Source organism: Nematolebias whitei, chromosome 7, assembly GCF_014905685.2.
Source record: "Nematolebias whitei isolate Nwh7 chromosome 7, NemWhi1, whole genome shotgun sequence".
Taxonomy (NCBI): Eukaryota; Metazoa; Chordata; class Actinopteri; order Cyprinodontiformes; family Rivulidae; genus Nematolebias; species Nematolebias whitei.
Window position 1 is genome coordinate 47,714,131 of NC_056504.1, and position 19,989 is coordinate 47,734,119.

Genomic DNA, 19,989 nt, shown 5'->3' on the forward strand with positions numbered 1-19,989 from the left:
AACCAGCAGCTCAGCTGACCAGATGAAAGTAGAAGCTGATGGAGAGGACTGGGGAGGAGCAGAAACCAGCAGGAATCCAGATTTAAATCTTCATGGAGATGCTTCCAGCTCTTCAGAGACTGAAGTCAGTGAGGATGATGAAGAGGACAAGGATGGGAACAATCCTGACTCTCAGCTGGAACACTTGTCAGACTCTGGGTCAACAACTGAAGACAAAGACTGGAAGGAGAGCAGAGCCCCTGAGTCAGCTATAAACTCTGTCAACAAATGTTTCAGCTGCTCTGAGTGTGGTAAACAATTTCTGCACAACCGGTCACTTCAGAGACACTTGACATGTCATTCAACAGGAAGACGTTCAAGCTGTTTGGGTCAGAAGAAAAGTGTAGAGACACACAGGGAAGTCCAGGCAGGACCAAAATCATTTAGTTGTGATGAATGCGGTAAAAGATTTAACAGAAAAACACATTTAAAATCACACACGAGAATCCACACAGGAGAGAAACCATTTGTATGTAAGATTTGTGAAAGAAGGTTTAACTTTAAAACCAATTTAAAATCACACATGAGAGTCCACACAGGAGAGAGGCTGTTTGTATGTGAGATTTGTGGACGGAAATTTAGCCATAAGTCAAGTTTAAACTCGCACATCAGAGTCCACACAGGAGAGAAACCTCATGAATGTCAGAATTGTGGACAGAGATTTACCCAGAAGTCAAATTTAATCTCACACACACGAGTCCACACAGGAGAGAAACCTCATGAATGTCAGAAATGTGGACAGAGATTTAGCAAGAAGTCAAGTTTAAACTCACACATGAGAATTCACCCAGGATCAATACCATATGAATGTGAATTTTGTGGACAAAGATTTAGGCAAATAAGAGATTTAAACTTTCACATGAGAGTCCATACTGGACAGAAACTACTTAAATGTGAGCTCTGTGGACAAAGGTTCAGCCATGAGATAACTTTAAACTTACACATGACTGTCCACACAGGACAGATACCGTTTGAATTTGAGGATTGTTGACAAAGATTTGGCCATTTAAATATATTTTAACGGACACACAAAGGTCCACAGGAACCAAGTGCTCCTTAGTTCCTCCTCCAGAAGTAAAACTTTTAAGACTTCAGTCTAAAACTAGAGTCTACTTTTAAACTCATGAGAACCAACAATGGAGGAAAATAGTTCAACTGAATTTTGGTTGTTTTCAACGAGAAATTTGCGTAAATGTGCTCCATGTTTGGTTCTTAATTATGTTTGATATTTGCATACCTCCTATCCTCACGATTTGGCAGGACAGTCCTGGATTTGACCCCCCTCCCCCTTTCTTGTGTCCCGCATAAAGAGGCAGGACACACAGATGTCCCACATTTAACCAGTGTTGGCTCAGCCTGCCTGTTCATGTTGTGTCCATGTGGTAGGAGGGATGTAGAAGGATTGTTTTACAGGCTTCCTGCAACATCAGCAGTCATGTTACCATAATAAGCCTGTGTTGGATGTAAAGCACAATTTCTCAGCTTTCAGAAATTTTTAGAATTTTTTGATAGAACAAACTATCACAAAGTGATGGTAACATAATGCAGTCAAGACAAACTCGTTTTAAAAAACAAAACAAAAAAACTAATGCAATTTTTAAGTTCAATCTCAGATAAAGTTGAGCTTAAAGGCCAGCTAATGTTAATTATTCTATCTTTTAATAATTATTTACTAATTTTATGTTTTTACTTAGTCCTACAAATTTATTATAATGTACTCAAAGTGGCTGTAAAATGCAGTTTTGAGGTTTTTTTATATGTATTTCCACTGGCACATTTGAATATGTACAGGTGTCCCTCAATGCCATTAAATCAAACAACTCTAAACTGAAAAATCAAAATTTATTTTACAGTAATTGACATTGAAACATGAAGATGATCTCTCCCGACCATGACCTCTGACCCTGAGGTCACCCATCATAACCGGTACAGATGTATTTGCTGACATTCTGAGTGATCATTGTGTAATAGCGGCTCTCAGAGATATTAAACTTCCACCTTCTAAGCCCAGATTAATTAAAAAAAGGGATTTGAAACGTTTTTGTGAACAGTCAGTCCTCTGGGATCTATCCCACTTTGACTGGCATCGTATTCTATTAACTGATGATGTAAACTCCGCTTGGAACTATTTTCATAATAGTTTAATTTATTTTGTGAACAAACATGCTCCTTTTTTGTTAGTTCAGAATAAAGGGACGAGACAGCCCCTGGTTTACTCCAGAGCTAGCTGACCTCCTGCACAGGAGAGATCATTTTTGGGCCGCAGCGAGAAAATCTGACTCAGACACTGATTGGTTGAGTTTTCGACAGATGAGGAATAAATGCACAACTGCCATCAAAGCCGCAAAACGCAACTATTTCTTATCTCAGACCTCCAAAAATCCAAGTGACCCTAACAGATTCTGGAGAACCATCAAATCTCTCTCAGGAAGCTCCCCAATCATCTGACCTCCCATCACAAATTCTCGTTAACTCTGTTCCTATGTCAAATAAACAAAAAAGGTTCTAGAAAAACTGATAAACTCTCAAATCATAAATTACCTGGACTCATTTAACATCTTACCTCCACATCAATCTGGTTTCAGGAAACAACACAGCACAACGACTGCTTCACTGAAGGTTCTTAATGATGTTGTTGAAGCACTGGATGCTAAGGATTATTGTGCTGCACTTTTCTTAGACCTGTCTAAAGCTTTTGACACTGTGGATCAGAACATCTTGTGTCATAAGCTCTCAGAAATCGGTTTCTCAGAACACACCATTGGTTGGTTCTCCATCTCTCAGACCGGAGGCAATGTGTTCAAAATAATGGTACTTCCTCCAGTTATGTAACAGTCAACAATGGTGTACCACAAGGCTCAGTCTTAGGACCCACCCTCTTTACAAGCTACATAGGTAATGTAGGTCAGAGCATCCTTGACACATCCTTACATTTCTATGCTGATGACACATTTGTTTATTGTTGAGCTAAAACAGTTGATAAGGCTTTCCAGCTTTTGCAATCCACCTTTGACATCATCCAGTCAGATTTGTTCCGCCTCAAACTTGTCCTAAATGCCGATAAAACCAAAGGGATGTTTTTTCAAACAGAAAGATGGTCCCAGCAGTTCTTCCTCCGATTTTATCCTCAAATGGTGTCCCCATTGAGTTTGTTGATTCCTATAAATATTTGGGTATCTTGGTCGACTCACATCTCTCTTTTAAGCTCCACGTGGAAAACCTAGTAAAGTAACTGAAAGTTAAACTTGAGTTTCTTTTTCAGAAACAAATCCTGTCTAACTCTGAATGTTAGGAAATGCCTTGTAACTGTGACTTTCTTTCCGTCCATTGATTACGGTGACATTATTTACATGAACACTCCTACAAGAACCCTGCGGATGTTGAATGCTGTCTATCATGGTGCACTAAGATTCATAACTGCTGTAACTATTGTACCCATCATTGCACCCTGTATTCACTGGTTAACTGGACATCATTAACTTCACACAGACTCTCCCACTGGTACATTTTCATCTTTAAATCACTTCTTGGTCTGCTGCTTTCATACATCTCCTCCTACATGTCTTTGTGTGAGTGCAGCTACAGCATGCGCTCTCAGGACATTATTACCTGCAGTGTTCCCTCAGTGAGGACTGAACTTGGCAAAAGGGCCTTCTTCTACTCCGCTCCTGTTTCCTGGAATATCTTGCAAAATGATTTGAACAATTTTTGTCAAAGCCAGGTAAAAAGAGATACAGTAATTATGGAAGATAAAAAAAAAATTTTTTCACTGTAAGGTTTCACAGCTTCATAAGCTTTGGACTGCACGATCCTACCAGGACCCCCTGAACCGTAACCTGTTTCCTGTGTAGACTTGTAGAGGCTCGATCAGCCTCCAAAGTCCTGAAAAGACAGAGCAATCGTCGGCTGTAGTTCCCCACTTGATCCAGAAAGGGGACGAGAATCTGGTGGGGACTTTAACGTAATACTGGGTCTGTTTTTACAGTTCAAGCTAAGGCGACTTGATGAAATATCAGAATCAGAATAAGCTTTATGTCATTGCTCCGAGATACAACGAGAACATGTACGTACAGTCGTCCAAAAGATGGACGTAGTGCACAGAGCTGCTGCTAATTAGCGCGGCCCACTTATTCTTATTCAGAATAATATTTTTGCTTAAATGAGAAAAGGGAAGAAAACATGAGGAGAGAAGATTTAAAACAAGACCTCTCACACCGTGTCCTAGACAGGGCACGGTTTGAGGCATCAAAAAATCTACCACAGCAAAGCAACATAAATTTTAGATAAGAGAAATATGCCTCGATGAATCATTACTTAATCAAGTCCAAGTATTCATTCAACAACTATTTTATTATTCAACTTCTTATTCTTTGTTATTGTTCATGTTTTGTTTTGATAATTTTGTAATTAAACTTCAAAGACAGTTCGGTCTCTTCATTTGGGTGAATATTTATTTGTTCTGGTGCAGAATTCCCTGTAAATAACAGACTCTACTTCAGTGACTGAGTTCTGATTATTAGAGGGTGAATCAATTAATTAACTTGTTATTGGTCAGTAAACTGACCTGGTGCTGCTCTGGTTTAACGAGTGCAAAATTAAGTGTAGTAAAGTGAGGAGGAAGTATCGCCCTTCTTCACATCTACATTTGTAATCTGATATCATTTTTCCACAGAAACCGGAGTCTAAATATTTTACAAATTTAAGTTTAATAATTTAAACTTGATGATGATGCTGTTTGTTGGAGATAAAATTGAATTAAACTAAATATTTTAAAATTTGCTCTTCAATATTCAAGTCTTGTTTCTAAAACACACCGTGTTTTTATGGTGTCAGATAAAGTTTAGGCACACCACCTAATTCTTGTCAATCTTTGAGCCTGGAATAAAATAATTTAAACTGTAGCTGAGTGTAAAATGTGGAAGTTATTAAACCATGAAACCTAAAGGAATATGTTTATACTTTGGGTATGAGCATCTGTTCAGAGAAGGAACAGATTTTTTGTTGTTGTTTTGACGTCCAGAGGACTTTTTAGATTTTTCTACCTAGATCATTGAGCATGCATCAGGATATCCCTGGAACAGGCGCTTCTGTATTTATTACCAGTAGGGGGCAACAAACCACTTTATTACAAAAGTGTTTAGCATAATTTTGCTGCTGTTTATGTGTAATGCTATAATAAATGTATGTTTCTACTGTTTAAAAACCGCCTCTGTTTTACACAACGTGGTGGGTTGCCAGTTGGGCTTGTTTTGGATTTGTTTTCATAAAGCTGGTTGCTTGTTTCTACCGCGAGATCTGGCAACACCGTGCAGGAGGAGGGAGTACGCGACGCGGAGGAGATCTGACCCCAAGTATTTATCATCTGACCATAAACTCGGGGTGAAACGGGTCAAAGACACCGCTGAATCCACGGAGCGAATGTGTCGAAGATCCAACCTAGAACTAAGTTCACCGAGGAGTAAAACCGTGGAGACAGCGGGTCCAACAGACTGGAGGAAGCTGCGGAGAAACATCGGGTCTTTTTGAAGGAATAATCTCAGATTACGAAGAGGAACTGTCGAGTTGGAGAGAAAATGAGCGCAGGTTTGTTTGTTTCATTCAGCGTCAGACGATGTTAGCTAGCTGTGGTTTCTAGGTAGTTGATGGATTTAGAACTTGTAAATCTATTGTCTGTGTTTGTAGCTTAGCATGCTAACAGAAGCTAGCGCTAAGGTGGACAAGATCTAGAAACTAAATATTAGATCAAGAATCGGGAGGCTGTTTTTATCTCTTAATAATTCTCAGTTTGGACATGTACTATCCAAACTATTGTCATCAAGTATAAAACAGTTTTACAAACTTGGCTGAGAAGATATTTTAGGTTGTGTCTAAATTCAGGGCCTATATGCTTCGAAGGCCGCATGTTGTGCTCGTGTTCTGCAAACATGTAGTTAATACACGCGCATGCGCAATCTGCAAGAGGCCCGCGACGTTTAGAAGAGCCATCCGTTTATCATACACTACAAAATAAGAAAAAAGCAAGTCAGTAAATTGTTTTGGTGCATTATTGTGTATTTATACAATTTTCAGTGTGCAATACATTTTCTGGACCGTAAGTACATTATTTTGGTCTACGCAGAGTCAGAGTTTCTTTATTGTCGTTCCACGAACGAGACTATGTACACAGGGTCCAAGTTGCATCCAATAATATAATGGAAAAGAAAAACGGTAATAAGGTCTAAGGTATGAACTAATGAAAACATAAACTGAATATACTCTAATAACATAAAAACAATACGCCGAACAGCAGCACGAACATGAGTCTGTGTGAGCAGATGAGCACGAATGAACACATCAACATGAAACCGATCAGCAGCAACATGAAACAGATCAGCAGCAACATGATGTGATTATTCTGGTTAGAGATTCATGAGTCTAACAGCCTCAAGGTAGAAGCTGTTCCTCAGTCTAGTGGTTCTACACTTAACGCTCCTTAACCTCCTTCTTGATGGTAGAGGGGCAAAAAGTGTGTGTGCTGGGTGAGTGGGGTCCTTCATGATGCAGGTGGCCCTCTTCCTGCATCTGGAGGTGTAGATGTCTGTGATAGTGGGGAGACTGACTCCAACAGACTTCTCTGCAGCCTTCACTAAGGCTGGATACCTTTCTAAAAAAAATGGTACCGATACCTTCACTTCGATGTTGGTTCCTGAACGGTACTTTTTTCTGTACCAATTTTATAATTAATATTAATTCTAACAAGAAGAAAGAAAATTACGTTACACATTACAGTACAAATCTTGAGTTTTATTTTTTAACTTTGGTATGGTACTATGAAACAATTTAGCGTAACCTTTTGTTCAGAGGTTCACATGACACACGTGTCACTCGTTTGGTAATTTGTTGACAGTCCCTACGAGCACCACTGTGCTCAGGAGGAGGAAGCACGTGGAGGAGGTCAGAGAGAGTTGGCCTGGAATTAAAAAATATGTATAAAACTTTTTGGACAGATAATCAATATTTGACAAACTTTTTTTGACTTTGGAACTGACGGAACTTGGCATAAACTGATATATGAATGGAAACGGGTAGGAGACGAGGCAGATGTACTGTACTGTTCTGTACTGAAACATGTTTCAAATTTAAGTCATGATAATGAGCTAAATCCAGATTTTATCCAATCTGTGGGTGTCTGACAGTAATAATCTGACATGAATTATGTTTTATCTGGACAAATTCTGAAGCTTCCAGGTTAATCCTTTTATTTTCTGCTAACTTTATGACCATTCATTGGGGAAAAATTAACCTCCTTATTTAACTGCATAAAATACTGTTTATTTTATTCACAAAATAAAACAACTAGTCAGTAGAGAGAGCTAACTCATCCTGAAAGCATCAAATTTAAATGACTTATTTTAAATCTTCAGAACATTTTTATTATTATAATTTCATCCATCCATCCCTCTACAGTGTTTGGTAAATAACAAAAGTAAAGTGTCATAACAAACGTCAGAATATTTTTAATATATCTTTATTGTCAACATCTATACTGAAATGGTACATCGATAGGTTTAGGGCAGGAAAATGTAACAGCTTATGTCATTTACATCTTTAAAAAAAATCATCCGGGGGTGGGGGGCAGGCGCTAGGTTTGTCACCTTTTTCATCCCTTCTGAGTTTGCAGGTATACTAATGACAGCTGTGAGTGTTTTCTGTGTCTACCTGTCAGTACTCAACTATTTTCACTTGAATCTGGACTAAATAAAGTGTTGAAACTGGAAAAATTGGTAGTTCTACATATTTACCAAGGTTTATTAGAGGTATTACGTATTTTAAAATAGTGTGTAATTTATTATATTTGCACAGATTTGTTTTGATTTATAAAGTATTTTCTGTTGGCAAATTCATACACAATGGACAAGACGGATAAAAACATTAAAGGTCACATTTCAGATGATGTATGAGCTATTATGTCATAATACTGATTCAGTGTAACACCCATTTTTATAATTTTTTTACTTCTATAATTTTAAGTAATGGCGAAACATTGGACTCATTCACTGAGTTTAGTTTTTTAATCTGATTATTTATGATTTGTGGACTTTGATAAATAAAATAAAATTTAAAGTGTAGCAAAAATGTTCAAATACCCATATCAGGTGATTGAATTTAAACATTTTTGGTATTTTTGATTTGTTTGTCTCTTACTGAGTAAAATGTTTTTCCTTTGACTTGGAACAGTTCTGATCCACAGAACATTAATAAGAAAACACAAGTGATGTATGAGTGCATATAAAGTTATATTCAGTCCATATTGTCTGTGTTTCCTGCAGATGTTCATCAGACTCTGCTGATCAGAGGAGATGCTCCTGAGGAATGGAGGCCTGATGTGAACCAGCAGAACCCAGAGCCCCTCCACATCAAGGAGGAAGAGGAGGAACTCTGGACCCAATTGGAGGAAGAGCAGCTCAGTGTGAAGGAGGAGACTGATGCCAGCAGGTTTTCATTCACTGCAGTTCATGTGAAGACTGAGAATGATGAAGAGAAGCCTCTGTTCTCACATCTTCATCAGCACCAAATGGAGGACAGAGATGTTCCAACCAGCAGCTCAGCTGACCAGATGAAAGTAGAAGCTAATGGGGAGGACTGTGGAGGAGCAGAAACCAGCAGGAACTCAGATGCTTCCAACTCTTCAGAGACTGAAGTGAGTGAGGATGATGAAGAGGATGAGAACAATCCTGACTCTCAGCTGGAACACTTGTCAGACTCTGGTTCAACAGCTGAAGACAGTGACAAAGACTGGAAGGAGAGCAGAGCTCCTGAGTCAGCTGTAAACTCTGTCAACAAATGTTTCAGCTGCTCTGAGTGTGGTAAACAATTTTGCCACAAACAGTCTCTTCAGAGATGCATGACATGTCATTCAACAGTAAGACGTTCAAGCTGTTTGGGTCAGAATGAAAGTGTTAGAGAGAAGAAAAGTGTGGAGACACACAGAAAAGTCCAGACAAGACCGACATCATTTAATTGTGATGAATGTGGTAAAAAATGTAAAAGTATAACAAATTTAAAAACACACAAGATAGTACACACCGGAGAGAGGCTGTTTGTATGTAACATTTGTGGACAAAGATTTACCTATAAACACCAATTACATGGACATATGAATCTTCATACAAGACAGAAGCCGTTTAAATGTGAGATTTGCAGACATCAAACTAACCAGAAGTCAAGTTTAATCTCACACACGAGAGTCCACACTGGACAGAAACCTTATGAATGTCAGAATTGTGGACAAAGATTTAGCTTTAAGTCAGGTTTAAACAGACACACGAGAGTCCACACAGGACAGAAACTTTATGAATGTCAAAATTGTGGACAGAGATTTTGCCATAAGTCAGGTTTAGACAGACACCTGAGAGTCCACATAGGACAGAAACCTTATGTATGTCAGAATTGTGGACAGAGATTTAGCCATAGGTCAGGTTTAAACAGACACATGAGAGTCCACACAGGACAGAAACCTTATGAATGTCAGAATTGTGGACAGAGATTTTGCCATAAGTCAAATTTAAACTTGCACACGAGAGTTCACACAGGACAGAAACCTTATGAATGTCAGAACTGTGGACAGAGATTTAGCCAGAAGTCAGGTTTAAACAGACACATGAGAGTTCACACAGGATATAAACCTTTTGAATGTCAGAATTGTGGCCAGAGATTTAGCCAGAAGTCAGGTTTAACCTCACACGTGAGAGTCCACACAGCAGCAGAACCATATGAATGTGAATTTTGTGGACAAAGATTTAGGCAGTTGACAGATTTAAACTTTCACATGAGCGTCCATACTGGGCAGAAACTACTTAAATGTGAGCTTTGTGGACAAACGTTCAGCCATGCTATAACTTTAAACTTACACATGACTGTCCACACGGGACAGATACCGTTTGAATTTGAGGGTTGCTGACAAAGATTTCGTAATTTAGATATATTTAAACAGACACACTAAAGTCCACAGGAACCTAAGCGCTCCTTAGTTCCTCCTCTAGAAGTAAAACGTTAAGACTTCAGTCTAAAATTAGAGTCTGCTTTTAAATGCATGAGAACCAACAATGGAAGAAAACCGTTAAACTGAACGTTGGGTGTTTTCAACTAAGGATGCACCCGTTCACATTTTTTAAACTTCCGATCAGATATCTAAATCTGGATATTGGCTGATACCGATGCTATTCCAATACCGTTCCGATAACATCATCATTATTTATTTTATATGAGGCTGTCATAATCTCCAAGTGCAATTTGTACAAATATATGCGTGCATGTCCAAAAAGGCAACTTGAGATAAGTATAAGGTCAGAAAAGGAAGTCAGAAAAAACAGAAAATCGTGTTTACAGGAAAAATCCAATGCTGAAAACAAATAAGCAACTGTAAGGGTTTCAGATTGACAGTATTTATTAAATCCCTTTCTTTCAAATGCATTTGGATAACCACTGTCTGCTGGTTACCTCCTGCAGGTTCATCATGCTCCTCCAGAATTCTGTCATACAGACTGCTGAAGCAGCTTCTCCTTGTGCTTGGAGGATAACCACCAGTGCTTGAACCAGCTTCCATGCAAGCAATATTTTCTGCTGGCTCTGCCTCTGTTGCCCCTGCTCCATCAGCTGATGCTCTGAGCAGTACTTGTTCCATCTTCTCGAGCTCTTGTGTTGGAAAACCCTTTGCCCTCCTGGCATTTTCTCCTCCAGAAAATAATCCGACACAAAAATAAAATGGGTTGAGTGAGTACAAAACATTATTGCAGCTGCAAGACTATGCACGTACAGACACACTCATCTCCACCCCCACAGACTCATGTTCATGTTTGTGCTGATGTTCAATGTTTTTATGTTATGAGTGCTTAGTGTATATTTAGTTGATGTTTTTCTTAGTTCATATCTTAGATGTCATTACTGTTTTTCTTATACATTTTATTGTTGGATGCAACTGGGACCCTGTGTACATAATTTCGCTTTACCACATGTACCACATGAGGTGCGAATGACAATAAAGAAACTCTGACTCTGACACCACCCCGCTTTTTAAATTTCATTTTAGGCTAACTAATTCATTAATTCAACCTTTATTCGTACAGGTTAGTCTCATTGAGCCACGAGGACTCATTTACAAAAGAGACATGTTTGAACAAAGAATGATTGCAACAGAAGACGATCATAAAAAAGCATATGAATTGAAAAAACAAAAGAAAATTAAATAAAATAAAGAAACAAAAACAGCTACATTATAACGCGATGTAAAATACTAAAAACAGGAACATGTCTGTGTTGGTTTAACCTCTTTTTGGGGGGTGCTTAAGCACCCCTAAATTTTAACTCGACACCCCCTAAAAAAACAAAACAATGAATTGTCCAAATTTTGGACTATTTCGGCGGGCCCATTAAAAAGCCCAATGGGCCGTATGCGGCCCACAGGCCGGGGTTTACCCATGCCTGGTGTAGACCAAAGACAATGATGGCATAGACTGGATGGTTCATCTGGTGACTAGTGCCAACTCAGTATACTATTTGTCTATATAATGCGAATAAGTAAAATAAATCTTAAAACGTATAAGACTAATATCAAATCATTTGACAACTAAATTGTTCTAAGTTTAAGTACGCTAAATCAAAAGGTACTAATAATAAAATAAGGGACTGTAACACCACTGATTTTGTATATGCATCTGTGGCATAGGGGTTGTATAGGTTAATGATTAAATGTTAAATAGAAATTAAACATGCAATAGGAGAATTTGAGAAATTAAAAACAAAATGGAAGTTTGGAACCATGGGTCTTTATGAATTCCACACTTCGTAGACATAGATGATAGTTGGGCTTCTATGTCTAATAATTCTGTTTGTTGGAGTTGATTACTCCAGTGGTTAGTGTTGAGTGGAGTTTAAAAAACAAACTTTTGACATGCTGATCAGCTGAGTTTGAATACAAACAACACATAATCTCGACCTCAACCCAAAGTTATTCAACCCCACTTGTAGGTTATGATCTTGTGTTCAAAAAAAGTTGATTTTTCCTTAAAGGTTTATTGTTATTAGGTCTAAGGTGTTTTGCCTTACCTATTTATTTGTGGGTTTGTGAATTTAAGGCTCCACTTGGAGAAGGATAGGAATCTTTACCTTCTTAAGTTTGTTTAGCCTATGTTTTGATTGTCTGAAGATTCTCTACCATTTGTTGTTTTTATTTGAGCCTTGTGTGGCTTGATCTGGTTTCAGTGAACCCACTTAAGGACAGGTTCTTCCTGACCTTTGCTGATTGTGATATGGTACACAACTGGGGACAGTTTGTCCATTATCAGATATGATCCAGTCCACCTTGGTATAAGTTGATTAGCAAGCGTTCCGGTTTGGGAAGCTTTCTGTCCAGTGTCTGGGGCAAAGACATAATACCAGACCTTCTCCCCCACTTGACGTTCTTCATGGGAGGCATCATGGTAGTTTTGCATCCTTCACTCATTTTGTTGAGATGCTTTTGAGCAAAAGCAGAGGTGGTTTTCAGTTGTTGGTTGGAGGCTCCCTGACAAACTTCAGGAAATGTCTGTCTGGAACTGGTTGCCTAGATCAGGGACAGGGGTGACCTGAAGAATTATTGTCAGTGACCACACAACATCATTTATGGTGTCCACCCGAACACTAAGTCGGACTAGGATGTCACAACTTATGTATACCGAGTGTGGTAAGTTTTGGACCACAAGAAATAGTGAGTCAGTTCTCTATGTTTCCATATAAGCCTGAGGGTACAAATACCCACAGCTTTTAAGGTACAAGACAATCTTAAATCGTTTTGGAAATGAAAATACTTTCTAACCATTTGGAGGTTAGAGTGTTTAAGCACTAGGGCCTCATAAAGGTCTTGGCTGATCGTGGACTTGTCAGTCCAAAGAGACAACACAACATTGTTCACTTGAGATTCCTGGACCTCAGTCTTTAACCACTTGTAGGAGTTAATATTCACTGGACTGTGATTGACTCAGTGAACACAAGAACGTTTCACGTTGGGCTAGTGTTAGCTCCAACGGTCGATCAGGTGTGGCTGGCATTACCTGGGTATGGGGCAGGATCTCATTTTCCTGAGAGTTGTTTTAAGGTTGGGAGATATTGGTTTCATCACTAGTATTCAGTGTAGCACACTGAGAGGTTACTTCGGGAGAGAAAGTGATGGATAACGGTTGGAGTACTTGTGCCCAGACTTTGAGACTCTTGAAATCGATCAAAGGCTGAAACTGGTTTAAAAGATCTTGTCCTATTAGGAAAGGGATTGATTCCATTTGTTACACATAACATATACTGGGTGTATAAGAGTCAATGGTCCAATCTGAAGCTCAATCAGTGCCACCTGGGATAAGGTTCTTTCTTCAGAAGAGTATGGTCGTACCTCTAAAGAACAGTTTTGAAGGATCAGCTCTTTGACAGCACGATTTGCTGCGAACCGTAGTTTTTCAAACAGTGTGGTGGATATTAAAGTGATGTCAGTTTCTGTGTCCAGGAGAGCATCATGAGACAGGACTTGTTCCAGGGTCAGCGAAAGATCAAACTTTCTTGCTGGCCCCTTTTCAGTAAGGTCACACAAAAATTTGTGTACCGGAGTATTGATGCACGATATTGGATTTTTGGCCGATATCCGATATGCCGATATGTTAAAACAGATTCGGCCGATAACCGATGCCGATACCAATATTTTGTATACGTTCCTTTGTCAGAACATAGCCCTCTTATTTAGGCTTATTTGCTACAAAAATTGTGCAACTGCTGTAAGAGCTGGTGACATACTCAGTAACAGCCATATGATATGCATAACACTTTGACTTATTAAATGAAAAGTGTTAAATGTTTTTTGGTAGCATTAGTCACCTGCAATGCTCTTTCACTTGTGGATGCTTGTTCCGGGTTCCTAGCTGCAGTGTGGAATCCGCTGCACTGGAAGGACAGTCTTTTTAAGTTCAAAGTTTTTGTCTATTCATTGTGCCGTAAGACTAATCATGCTAACAGGGCTAACACTTGACATCCAAATGTCTGTGGTAAAACTCACCCAACAAGTCATTCTATCGGCTATTAGCTTCTTAATGACGTCGGCAATGACGGCTGATAACTTGAGTAACGTTAACGTCGGAAAAATATCTCCGACTGCGGACGATGTAGCGAGGCTCAAAGTAGTACATAAATCTTCGGAATCCGCCATCCTCACCAACGAAAAATGAAACTTCCACACTGCAGACATTTTGAATTTTCCAGACTCTGCCATGAGATTAGGTAAGCACGTGTGACTTCAGAAAGCGAGGGGTGTAGGAGATGCGGTGTCTCTGAGGACGCACTGTCTCTTTGAGGATTTATGGATGAATGCTACAGCAGGATCTCGTCACAGTCTTTGGCTGTTTATTAAAATACATGGGGCTTATAATTACATGGAATGGAGTGTGATACGTCCAACTATGGTTCTGAGCATGCACAAGACTTTCATAGCAATGCTGTTGGCCAAGCTTGTTCATCCCGTATTTGAATTAGGACTGAGCTTCATCCCTAACGGTTGCATGTTACTGCTGCAACAACTGACTAGTTGTCATCTCAGATTTGTGAGTAAATCACTTTCTGTCGTGTGCACCGTTTGCAAAAATTGTATTCTACACTATGCACGTTATTTTATTGATTGCTTATACCGACATTTTACCCAACTTGGTATATTTTTTTGTCAGATGAGAGCTCCTTTGATGTGATCAAAGTTCTGCTCATTAGATGGGTTCAAGATGCCTGCAAAGACTCTGCTACTAGAGAGAAAATGTGTCAATCTAATTATTTTAAACATCTGCATCTTGATCTTCTTGATCTGGACCAATACATATCCTCAGTTCTGGGTTACATTAGTACATGTACTGACACTGTCTCCACTATCAGAAATGTTAAAAGCTACCCAAACAGAAATCTTTGGCTGAATGCAGAGGTGCGTACCCTGCTGGAAGCCAGGAACACTGCCTTCAGGTCTGGAAACTCAGAGGAGCTGAGTAGGATAAGAAAAGAGCTGGTTGCTGGTATTAAGAGGGCCAAGGCCACATATGCACAGAGGATTGAGGGTCAATTCATCTCACAAGACCCTCGGAGCATGTGGAGGGGCATTAAGTGTATAACAGATTATAAAGGAAGGAGCAAACAATGCCCCAAAGACCCATCTCTGCCTGATGCCCTCAACAAGTTCTATGCACGCTTTGAAGACCCGAACAGACCACCCAGCACCAGACTCACCTCACCACCAGATGAAGAGCATCTCCGCGTGACCTAAGCAGAAGTAAGGAGTACCTTCAGGAGGATTAATCCGCACAAAGCAACTGGCCCAGACAACATCCCCGGAAAAGTGTTGAAGGAATGTGCTGATCAGCTCTGTGAGGTGCTAGCAGACATCTTTAACACCTCACTTACCCTGGAGACAGTTCCCACCTGCCTGAAGACTGCCACCATCATCCCAGTCCCAAAAAGCTCTACAGTGACTGGTCTGAATGACTATCAGCCAGTGGCCCTCACCCCGATAGTCGCTAAATGCTTCGAAAAACTGGTCATGACTCACATCAAAACAACCATCAACATCAACGAGGACCCTCATCAGTATGCATACCGTGAGAATCTATCAACAGAGGATGCCATCTCCTCTGTGGTCCACACTGCGCTCAACCACCTGGAGCAGAAAAACTCTTACGTCCGTATGCTCTTTGTGGACTTCACATCCGCCTTAAACACCATGATCCCCCAAACCCTGATCGACAAACTATCCACACTAGGACTAAGCCCCTCCATTTGCACTGGGTACTAGACTTCTTAAACAAACAGACCACAGTTAGTGAGGATCCACAACTTCTCCTCCTCCACCATAACCCTCAGCACTGGCTCTCCTCAGGGATGTGTGTTGAGCCCCCTCCTGTTTACTCTGCTCACGTATGATTGTGCAGCTACCCATCCAGGCTGTCACATTGTAAAGTTTGCAGATGATACAGCGGTGGTGGGATGCATCACAAACAATGATGAGTCCAGCTACAGGCAGGAGGTGGAACACCTGGAGAGCTGGTGCAAAGAGAATAACCTTCACATTGTAGTGGACTAGGCCTACGTCGAAACTAAGTCTAAGGTCAAAACTCTTGGCCTTTAGAACCTTGTGGGACAGAAGCTGTCATTTCATGTATTTGACTCCATAAATACAGGTTCACCCATCCTGAGACTTTCTTTCTTGAAGATTCAAGTGAAAAGAACACTCTCTTTTTATTATCATTACTATCTTACAAATGTTGATAATCAAAGTGTCTTAGTTCAAACCATTTTAGATGTTGCAGTGAACTAATCAATTTTATTAACTGAGTAATGATTTTATTCTCATGTTAAAAGCTGTGCAGAGTAATTATGCATTTTTCTGATTTCTGCTTTTGAATGAGCAAGTGTGTGCGTTTACAAGGTTACAGTCAAACGAAAAACAAGTTGTTATGTTAAAACTGTCATGTTTTAGAATCCTCTCAGACGTAAATAGAGATGTTTTGCACCTGTTTCTTAAGGCACGCCAAAACAGAACCCTCTCGGTCTGTGAGAACATTTCTGAGCTGTCTCATAACAATTCTCGCTGTCTCTAACCTCTTACGTCACAAAAACACACCCCTTCTGGTCGTTTCTGACCAATGAAAAATCCCAAAAGTGAACCGGGAAAGAGTCTTTAAAATGTCAGTACTTCCTGGTTTACAGAGACTCACAGGGACACGGAGAGACACACAGGTACTCAGAGTTGGAGAGTTGTCAGACTTCTAGAGTTCTGGAGTTCTGATGGAGTGCTGTTGGAGTTCCTGACATGACAACGAAGCTCTTCCGAGTTTCATGGGATTATAACATTTCCACTGAGGTGAGCTGTGGCGGACAGAATCTCGCCGCTACTCCGGACGAGTAACAGCATCCTACGGAGACGCTGAAAGGGTGCGTTAAACGGAATCTCGCCTGAGACATCTCCAGGTAAAAGAGTCGTTTTCACCACCTAAGTGTACTGTGAGGAAAAGCTGAAGAAAGCCCGGAGAGTGCCGTTCTGTTCAACACTCTACCTCAAACACCATCTTTCTCCCCTTTAAACTTCATCTTTCATCTTAAACTTTTCTATCAAGTAGAAATTCTCCCAGATATTTAGAAATGTCTGTGTAAAGTGCTTACCCACATTCATGTGGGTAAAAGATCATAGTTGTACAGTTATAAATGTCTGTCGGTGCAGCAACGGAGAAATCATGGCCGTATGATTTTTCCTGATTGATTGCTTTGTTGTTATTTTCATAATTTGCCAAATTAATGTAAATGTTTGATGTTAAATTTGATTCTGTAAATAAATGACCGCATTCATTTTGATGGGTCAAATTTAAATGACGTCTCACGTTTGCATTTCCTTAAATTCAATGCACGTTCTATTCAGTCCAGAAAAATGAGGAACTCGCGTTAAATGATGAATACATCCCAGCATCTGTTCATCTACAATTGGTGGCCCGTCACGTGCTCATAAATGGACTGTAACTAATGTGCTAATTGATTTTCATGTTGGCATGTGTTATACAATAACAGTTGAACCGTGCGTCTTTACGCAGCCGGAGCTGCGCGCTTGGAGCTGCACCGCCTGAAGCGAAATGCTGCATGTTTTTAAGCGTGTTGGTCTGTGATGCTCAGAAAGCTCACAGAGAAGCTGAAATTGAGTCACAAGTCTTTATAAAGCTGAATTGTACGTCTGTATGTGTAACTTAAGCTGGCTTTGAGCTGTGGAAACGCTTCATTCTGTTTGAACTGTGTTCCGGACGCTTCTGGTCCGCTTCGGTTCTGTGGTTCCGACTCGGTTCTGGAGCTTCGAACGAGTTGTTTTAGATAGCTAGAAAGACGTTTTGTCACGGAGCGCCGTTCTCTGTGCAGCTCAGGGGGTTGTTTCGTTACAATTTTTAACAGAAAAAGTGCATTTTGATGGTTTAAAAGACGAAAAAGTGACGAACTATTTTACGCTAATCTAACTTGCTAGCTGGGGAATACGCTTCGTGGTTGGTTGTTTGCTGCTTTGGAAAGCTCTGATTTGCTGAGAAAGGTTGACTGACGTCACCTCCCCTCACCCCTACGCTGCGTCATTGGTTGAGAAAGACCGTGTGTAACGTTCTGATTGGATGAGGGACGCGTCAATCACGTCACCCGGAAATGAAATTCGTTTTCATAGGGAATAAAATCTGCTTTTTAACGCTGGAAAGCGCATTAAAGCTGTGTTCTGAAACGCTGTTTACATTCTTCGAAACATATTCGCTGAAAGTTCGCCACGTTTGAGTTTAAAGACCGTCATAAAATGATGCTTTTGAACTACGCTAGCGATGCTAAATTTTAAGCTAACAAGCTAATGACCGGGTGGAGGACGTGTCACGTCACTTCCCCCAAGTCGGAAATGAGCTTTACCGTGCTTAAATTCGCTAAATACGGCTGCGATTTTGTTCCACAAAATTCATGTTTCATGATATAAGGTCTGATTGGAAAAATTTTGCCACGTTTGTGTAAAAAATCCGTTCAGAAGTGTTGGTTTTCACTGAAGCAAGCCGATGCTAATTTTAGCTAATAAGCTAACGACCGGACGCCACAGGAAGTCATAGCGCCCCTAGTGGACGACGCAAATAGTGTCTGAGTTAAAATAGTTGAGGATCTGCTGACATCTTGTGGAGAAGACGTGGGATCACAGGTTTTCACTTCGTTTTTAGGTGAAGAGTGACATTAAACGTTTTTATTTTCCTGAAAGGCAATTTTTGGGTTAAAAAACTTCCTCAAAGCTGAATAAACACTGTTATCTTGCATTTTAAAAGTTATGAAGGTATTTTTGCTGAGAGCTTTTGCCAAACAAATTTTTATTCACTGGTAAATCCTTGAGAAACGGGTACATAATAAAAATTTAGAAACTTTTTAATAAGATACAGTTACAAATATTCACAGAGTTGAATAGTTTACTCATTTTGCTAGAAGATAACGCACGTTTAATTGATAAATCACTAAATAAGAGTAAAGCTTATCAGGAAAAAGAGATTTTCTGATTTTATTTTACCACCTAAACATTTACATCTACTATTTAATTTCTAAATAGCAGATAATGGCGGACGAAGAGGTAAACACTGACCCCTTACAATCCGAGGATGTGGTCCAGACAGCCTTACACATTTTAACAAATCCAATTCTTGGCAAAACATTGGAGGAATTGCATGACCTTGATGACGATCAAAGACATGAGGAGCTGCAGAGTTTATCAAAAGCAGCTACAGTGAAGGAGGACGCAAAATCAAGCCGCGTACGGTTAGCAAAAATCTCTCTGCTTCTGAAGGCGGAATTAGACCGTTTGGTAGTGGAAAAGGGCGTGCTATTCAACGGATATAGGTCTGAAAAAGAGAGGTGTGACGAATTGATGAGTGAATCTGAGTTGCTGAAACAAAAGATTCAAACTGATAAGGACCTCTCAAAGAGAGAGCTGTCAGAACAGGCTCAATCATATGAGGAGAAGTGTGCCGAGCTGATAAGTGAATCTGAGTTGCTGAAACAAAAGATTCAAACTGATAAGGACCTCTCAAAGAGAGAGCTGTCAGAACAGGCTCGATCATATGGGGAGAAGATTGCGGATAAGGAACGAGCGTACCAAGACGCGTGTGCAGATAACAATGAGTTACAAGCACGGTTGCAAACCGCTTTAAGGGAGCTGGCCGATTGCAAGGCAGAAAAGGGGTTGATAACCCGGAGTTGGCTGACTTTACAAGGTGAAAATCAGTCAACAAATGAGCGTCTGGCAGCTTGTGAGGAGAAGTTAGCTACAGCTACAGAATGGATTTCTGTAATGGAGCAAGCTGATCCGAGAATCGAACAGGGTCAGCTACAACCGCCCCAGACAGATGCTGTTGCATCTCCTCCCCTTAGCCCCGTTTCAAC

The 19,989-nt window shown here is 40.1% G+C and overlaps 1 protein-coding gene across 1 annotated transcript in view; it reads left to right on the top strand.

Annotated features, from left to right (window-relative positions):
• Nucleotides 1–9,979, top strand: part of LOC119412879 (zinc finger protein OZF-like) — a 51,326-nt gene extending 41,347 nt beyond the window's left edge. The window contains exon 2 of the mRNA XM_037679915.1: nucleotides 8,349–9,979. Within this exon, the coding sequence (XP_037535843.1) occupies nucleotides 8,349–9,979 (1,631 nt within the window). The remainder of the gene's footprint in view (nucleotides 1–8,348) is intronic.
• The last annotated feature ends 10,010 nt before the right edge of the window (nucleotides 9,980–19,989 follow it).